This window comes from Bombus bifarius, unplaced genomic scaffold (genome assembly GCF_011952205.1).
Source record: "Bombus bifarius isolate JDL3187 unplaced genomic scaffold, Bbif_JDL3187 scf7180000007987, whole genome shotgun sequence".
Taxonomy (NCBI): Eukaryota; Metazoa; Arthropoda; class Insecta; order Hymenoptera; family Apidae; genus Bombus; species Bombus bifarius.
Window position 1 is genome coordinate 140,476 of NW_022884369.1, and position 7,482 is coordinate 147,957.

The following is a 7,482-nucleotide window of genomic DNA, read 5'->3' on the forward strand; positions in this document are numbered from 1 at the left end:
GGAGTTCTCCTCAATCGTACTTTGGATAATAAGAACTCAGCTTTATAGCTTATGCGTATACTTGAAACTTAGGATCGACTTGTTCATACATAATTCTACTATATTTAAAAAGTTTGTGATAGAATTTCAAGATCAATGAGAGAAGCAGTACTGTAATATCCATATCAAGTGTAGAATAGTATCTACCTAATTTCTGATTTTATACGAATTTCTATATTTCAATTTCTGTTTGACAAACACAAAAACTGATTCTGTTTCTGAAAAAAAAACAAATTTGTTGACCATAGGAAAACAGGACTATGAGTCAAAGATCACGTGAAAGATCAGTACAATTCATCTAATAACAGCTTCTACTTTTCCATCTATCACCGATAGCTTTTCTTCTATTCTAACGAAAGACGCGTGGATTTCCTTGACTTGCAGGTACATCAACTACTTCGCCACCAAGTCCAGTCCCACGGAGCATATCCTGGACCTGTGGGAAGCGAAACACCACGAGCCAACCGCGGTGACCGACCTCCTGAACCATCTTCGAGTGATGGGCAGAACCGACGCGGCCACGATCCTGGAGGCCCAACTGGGTCCGTGGCTCTGAACGAACGGAATCTCGACGCCACGTGACGTTCCCTGTGGTGAGTGAAAGTCCATGAACGAACCGAGTGAACAAAAAAAGAAACGAAAAGTGGTGAACCGAACATTGTTTTGGAGTGGAGAAGCCGGTTCTTCGGGACGGACTTATCGAAACACTGCCTTAATTTTGCGCGGGTCAAAACTGACTCTCTCCCGCTTACCCCTTTTGTACATAGAAATTTTCGTCTCTTTCTTTTCCCTTATTTTCTATTTTGTTTCTTTTGTAAGATGAACGTTGTTCGAGGTGACATCGTCGGATCTATACGAGGATCGTATTGTAATAATCGTGAAACGAAGTAAACTAGAGACTATACGTTTAGATGGTTATATATGTGTACATATCGTGCTAAGGACTGGCGAGCAAATGCAAATGGATATATCCATTTAGACGGATGTTTATATATATATATATATAAATAAATATATATAAAAATATATATATAGTTAGATAGATAGAGAAACATCGAGTATGGAACGAACTACGAAAACGAAGAAAAGAAAAATCGTTCCAACGCGGTGAAAGAAGTAAAACGAAAAAAAAGAAACGAACGACATAAGGTAAGGAGGAAAAAATGGAAGATGTTTTTATCGATTTGTTATATACGGATGCACGAGCACACACGCGAGTGGCCACCGGTTTCCTGGAAGGATGATCGTGCCAAAATTCTCACTCTCGGTTTCGAAACCCACGAACCCGTTTCCGTTGAAGTTTGTATTCAGATGTTTGTTAAAAACTATGCGTCTGTGGTTTCTTTCGTGCACATCGACAATACCGTTGTCCCGTGGCCCGTTCAACCCTCGAACAACACGGCGAGGGATAATGCACGCTCGCGCGTGCACACCTGAACGGGGCGGAAGTTCGATCGCGTAGAAAACGACCTCTATTCGCGGTAAAAATCGGATAATTTTTAAATCGAAGTTTATTTGGAAGAATTGTATATTTGTTACTTTCGACGAATAAAATATTCTTGTATACCTCGAATGGTTGTTCATTCATTTTTCATCCCTCTTTTACTCCTTCTACCTTCGTAAAAAAATTTCCAATTTTCCAATTTTTCGCCACTTTCACGAAAGTTGAAATAATTAAGATAAATGAAATTTTCGATATTGTCAAAACACGAATCCACGATTAAAGGAGAAAGGAAACTGTCGGATTTAACACGAGCCGAATTTAATTTCGACTCGACATAAGTGTGGATTAGGTGTGCCGTATGTTAGAATAAATAGAGGCTGAACTGGATTAGGTCTACAAACACGAGAAATGAATTCCGTATAACTACATCCTGAGGTAAGTAATTGAAAGCTGAACAAATAGAAATATTCTCATGTGGTAGGATTTGTAAAATATTCAAGTCCCTAATTTAATAAACGTCTCTCATAAATAGAAGCCCTATAGACTTGACGTATCTCTAACAAATTAGTATTAAATTTCTGCGTAATAGGATCATAATTACGAGGGGAAGGTTCGGTTAATATTCACGCGAAAAATTTTCCTAAATAAGAAACCCTGTCGAGGTGAAACGAGTAACACGATACGAACACATCTAATACCCAAAGAGACGCCGAAAGAATGCTGCTTTCACTGGTCCAGTGAGTCAGCATCGATCGCGCGGACTCCCACATTTCTGACGAGTAATCGTTGCAAAGTTTCAACGGCGACCATCACGTTCCTCCATTACCAAGTTTCGATTCCGTGATATCGAATAACCGTTTCCAGCGCGCCATGCGTGCACTTAATACGACCGCGAATTAGTTTCAAACCTTTTACCTCGATGCCATCGTTCCCAGAATTACGAACGTGCTCGCGTAAAACGCCTCGAAAATGGAGCAACAAATCGGCTAACCAAGGAACATTCGTGCACTACTTTGCCATTCGCTTGAAAATTACCATTTTCTATTCCACTGATTCGACGAATCTAAAATAAATCCCACGAATCACTTTGCACGATTTAATGAAATTTATCGAAAACAAAGTAAATAAATATCTCGTTAAATTCTGACGTGAAATAATATTTCAATTTTATGAAATTTTTCATGAAAGAATATCAATCTACCCTGAACATATATATTTATAAATGTAAACTTTCGAATAGACGTATAACCGAGTCTTTCAATGAACACGTTCGAGAATCGACGTTTCTAAAGGATATTCGTAGGCGCGAACTCCATATTTCAACGAAGCACGCTGAAAGAAAATTGCATTTCTTTCGTAATAGCTTCACAGAACACGATTTGTTGCACGTCTGCGTGCCACATAAATCTAAGTAAATACAGTTTCATGTCCGTTAGAGGAGCACGCAACGCGGCTCAATCAAACTAGACGACGTCGAGACGCGATTCAGCTAGGCGATCTATCGGACACGGAACACCGTCTGTCACGGTCTTTCACGAAAGACACAATGGCTGCCGCAAATGCATTTTATCGACGTATCGTCGATAATTTCCAGCGAAACACTCTTTTTTTTCTCGAGCTCTTTTTCTCTCTTTCTTCCATTCTCCGACCAGCCACTGCTTCCAACATCGACGACACAGACGCTTCACTTCAATTCCGTGTTTCCTCGTCCCCGAGCCTATGATTCGACGAAGACGAAACGTTTTGTCCTCCTCGAGCTGTACGTTCTTAGTCGAACGAGCCCGAGAATCACTACCAAAGAATATTCCTCGACTTTTCACACCACCCAACCATTTCTCTGTCTGTGTTGGTACGTACGCCGTGGAAAGAGAACCCGCGACAATGGACGTCGAACGTAGCAATTTTGAAATGTCGATACCAGTCACGCGTACAGCTTTTCCACGGCTTTTGCCAGCCTAGCTGCGAGCGCTGTCTCCTACCTTTCCATCCTATAATCTGCCATTTCCTCGTCTTCTCGATGGGACACGCACTTTTTTCTTCATAAATATCGGTACGTCGTTGTTTAGCCACATGGAATTTTTTTCAAACGTTCTGATACAATTTTCAATCGATCCTTTCTATTCATTTTGAGATATTGTATTATGTTACTGTACATTTCATTTATTTTGGTTTCGTTATTTTTTAAAGAGCATTGCAATTTTCTGATCTGGAAAAATCGAAACCATTCAATTGCGAGTCAAAATCATCAATGACTCTGTAGAAAGAGGACTTCCTTTCTAAGTAATAATTAATTTTCTTTGAATTTTTGCTAATGTTATAATCGCAAATATTGACAGCTTAAAATTCTATTATATAGTTTTAACGACATTATGCGTAAATGTAGCATTGCAGGGGCAAAAAATATGTTCCCAATGCTTACTACTTTGCTTGATAATCAGAGATGTTTTACGACTGTTGTTTATGAAATCTTGTATTACCAGAGTCAACGCCGATAACCTTACCTATCTAGCAAGAGAATAAAGCACTTCCTATGAATGAAACAAATTTCGATAGGCCACAAAGTATCGTTTTTATGAACGACTCTACTCAGACAACAAGATGAACCTGTCATTTGTAGCCAATCAGTAGATTTCGAACTCCAAACACAACTCTGTACGATAACCCAGCATCTAGAGATAAGACAATCGTCTGTGAAAGCTATCTGTCGATGACAGCTCGATTGGAGCTCGACGTTCCGCTAGACGAACTGCTCGTATCATCTCACAGAACGTATCAGAAAGATCCGCGAAGTATCCTCGACTCAACAAAAAAAAAAAAAGAAAAAGTCATACGAAAATATATTCATCTGTCAAACGGATGGAAGCTTTATATTGGTGTACAAACTTTATATTGGCATACAAACTTTACATTGGTTAAAAATGAAAACGTCAAAGGGAGTGGTCTCTCGTTTCCTAGTACGAAACGCGTATCGTTATAAAGCGCGTCGAAATGTCTGGACCATCATAGGAATCTCTGAGTGAGTGGCGCGATATTTAATTTAAATTCCTGCGAGGAAAAGAGCGTCCATCTGTGTGACTCACCGGTCATGCCTCATAGGTAGCTTCATACAGAAAACATGGAAAAAAGAGCGACGGAGAAAGGAAGTAAAAGGAAGTGGGAAGGATGGGGAAAAAAGAAGAAGAGGCACGAAAACGTGAGCGAGTTTCTCACGGCGTGGCGGTCGGCCTCGTCTGAAGGATCTCTGGAGGAGAACTATTACGGCGGGCCTTCGAAAAAAGGGGTCCGCTCGGGCCCTGGAGTGGAAAGCCGCGCCTACTAGAAAATTAAAAAGCCCTCCACTTGATCTCCGTTCGCGGAACGTAGAGACTCGATCCTCTTCTACTCATTGCGGCGCGCTGTCCGAACACGTTGCGTAAACGTAACGGAATGCGCACAAGTGTTCTTCAAGTGCTCCAGCATGTTGCCGCACGGAGGAAAGTCTAAGTGTCATAAAAATAGCTCGACAGAGGAACGGTTACTTCTCCCTCTACTCTTTTGCGAACCGTCGCGTCGCCGAGAGATGAGCCGCCAATGCCGCTTTTACTATTCGCGTGATCGCAACGTACTGGACACTTTGGTATGTCGAACACTCATTGATATGCGTCTGCCGGTAGACGTGTCTCGATTACGCCCTTCCATCAGAGGTTCCCAATGCTTCCTCGTTAGATAACAGATCTTGCTCCTTGCTGTCGATCCTGTAGTTTTTATTCTCTGGCAGATTTGGTTCTTCTTCGCTTTTCTCTTTGTTACGAACGTTTGATGGAAGAGGAAAGAGTTTGAATTAGGAATAGAGGATAGTTTAGATCCTTTCAAGGATTTCTTTCAATATGCATTTAGGTAGTACAATATTTGTTAAGAATATATCAAAGTTCCATAGGGAACTTAAGCGAGATTTCGCTCTTGAATTTCGTTTCTTCCGATTTGCATCGCTACTGGAAGAAGTTTGAATATTTGTCTTAACGAACAATCGTATAATGTAGTAAGGCTGATTGAAATATCTCATTGTCAAATTTTTCGAAAGCTTAGAACAGCGAAAAGATTAGGCTCGAATCAAACTTTAATAATAAATTTCAAAGAAATGAACTTTTCTCAAAATTCTAATTAGAAAATCTCCTAACTTGTACCTTGTACAGATTCTTTTCTACCATATTTTAACATTGGCAACCGCTGATCAAGAATGTGCAGCCATTAGACGGTCAGATTTTCTAAATACCCGTCATTACATGCCAAGCTGGATCACGCGGATCTTCCAACGATCATCGTACGAAAATAGGTTCGTTTCGCTCCGAGGCAGTCAAGAGAGCTTACCTGGTTCAAACGAAATGTTCACCGAATGGTTGATCAACCAGCTGCACAGACTGGTTTCGAATCGACGAAAAGTAGAGTCGTTCCGAGAGCGAATTTTATGTGACTACTTGAGACACAGCTCGACAATTCACCACGATATCTGGATCGACCGCCACACGTTCAATCTTTATCACGGATCCAATGATTCGTTCCTTTCGATTCGATTTTATTGTCCATGGCAAGAAGTAAATGGAAACTGGTCGAGTTTGGAAAGAAAGTAATTTCAAGTTTTAATTAACAAGCAGAGCTCGTAAAATTTTTACTAGCTTTCTGGTGAGAAGTATATAATAAACTCTATTTTTCAACAAGATTAAACTTTATTACCGTAAATCTTAATTACCGTGTTATATGTACATATATATGTGTTATACAATAAATAACTGTCTTATGTTAAAAGGTTTCACAACATATTTGTATGCGCACTAGGAAATTACACGGTAGCCCGTTATATTTCATTTATTACCTCTATTTTTTATACTTCTAGCGAAAGTAATAAATATTATCCAAATTCACATTTCCTCTCCTCGATATTTGTTAATTCCAATTAAAATCCTATTAAACGATCCAATGAAAATAAAATCTTATTTACCTCTAAGATCAAATCCTTTTTATCCTCTTTTAAATGCATTCCTCGTCTTGTTACTACACGTTCAGTCTTACCTAACAATATAAGACAGCCAATAAAGCATACGTAACGTGTTAATTCCACTACTTTTATTCCGTTTAGATCCAAGAACCACGCGAATCAGTCTCCACGTAACAATCTAAAGCCCCGATCTCTCCATCGTTCGCTGGCAATTGCCGATGCAACGCTCGTTGCCCATGGACACGACACGGGTGTAAATTATAATAACGTGGCGTGAAGGTTACGCTTTCGCGAGTCTCCGTTTGCTGTTTCGCGTCATCCGCTTATTGGCATGTCGAATCGTCATTAAGGGCCGCGTCCGGTCCAGTTCATTTCTTTCGCCGACAAGGTGTCGTGAATTTTTGTTGCGCGGTCACGTTCCGTGTTCTTGTCACGGGTTTTCTTGTCTCTGGGCGTTGGAGTAGACACGCGTGACATGGTAACGCGAGAAAGCCCTGGCGATACGGGATGACGGACGATTGCAATCCTGTCTGTCCAATCTCGAACCACGTTTTTCTCGGTACACCGCAGGAATTTTCTACGAAACTCCTTTAGGTATCTCTTCGACTTTTATCGTTTGACCTATTTCGTTCCCCTCGATCGCCAGATAAATCGTTCCGGCAAATGGAAATATCAAAGTTGGAGTCGACGATATGCGTCGATAGGCATAATTGGTCGGAAGAGTTATCGATCGAGAGGATAATTAGTACTCTGCGTTGGTTATGCAATTAGCGTGGATGTTAGTATTCCATACGCGTGGCCTTTTTGCATTTGCTATTCTGGTGAGATTGAACGATAGATCAACTTGGAAATAACTGCAGAATTTTAAGCTTGTTCAACCCTAGCGAATTTTCAATTGCAACTTTGAACAAAACGATATCTGTTTCCTCCTATTTTGAAATTTATCTTACGATTTATTATCTATTGTTTATACCATTGTTTTACGACGAAGGAATTTACGATGGAAACAAGTCGCTCGATTTTCGAA

At 40.3% G+C, this 7,482-nt stretch overlaps 1 protein-coding gene across 4 annotated transcripts in view; it reads left to right on the forward strand.

Annotated features, from left to right (window-relative positions):
* The window catches only part of LOC117205170 (netrin receptor UNC5C-like), a 44,580-nt gene extending 42,968 nt beyond the window's left edge, over window positions 1–1,612 (forward strand). For all 4 annotated transcript variants that reach the window (XM_033443318.1, XM_033443317.1, XM_033443319.1 and 1 more), the window contains one exon: window positions 424–1,612. In XM_033443318.1, the coding sequence (XP_033299209.1) occupies window positions 424–595 (172 nt within the window). In that variant the 3' untranslated portion in view covers window positions 596–1,612. The remainder of the gene's footprint in view (window positions 1–423) is intronic.
* The last annotated feature ends 5,870 nt before the right edge of the window (window positions 1,613–7,482 follow it).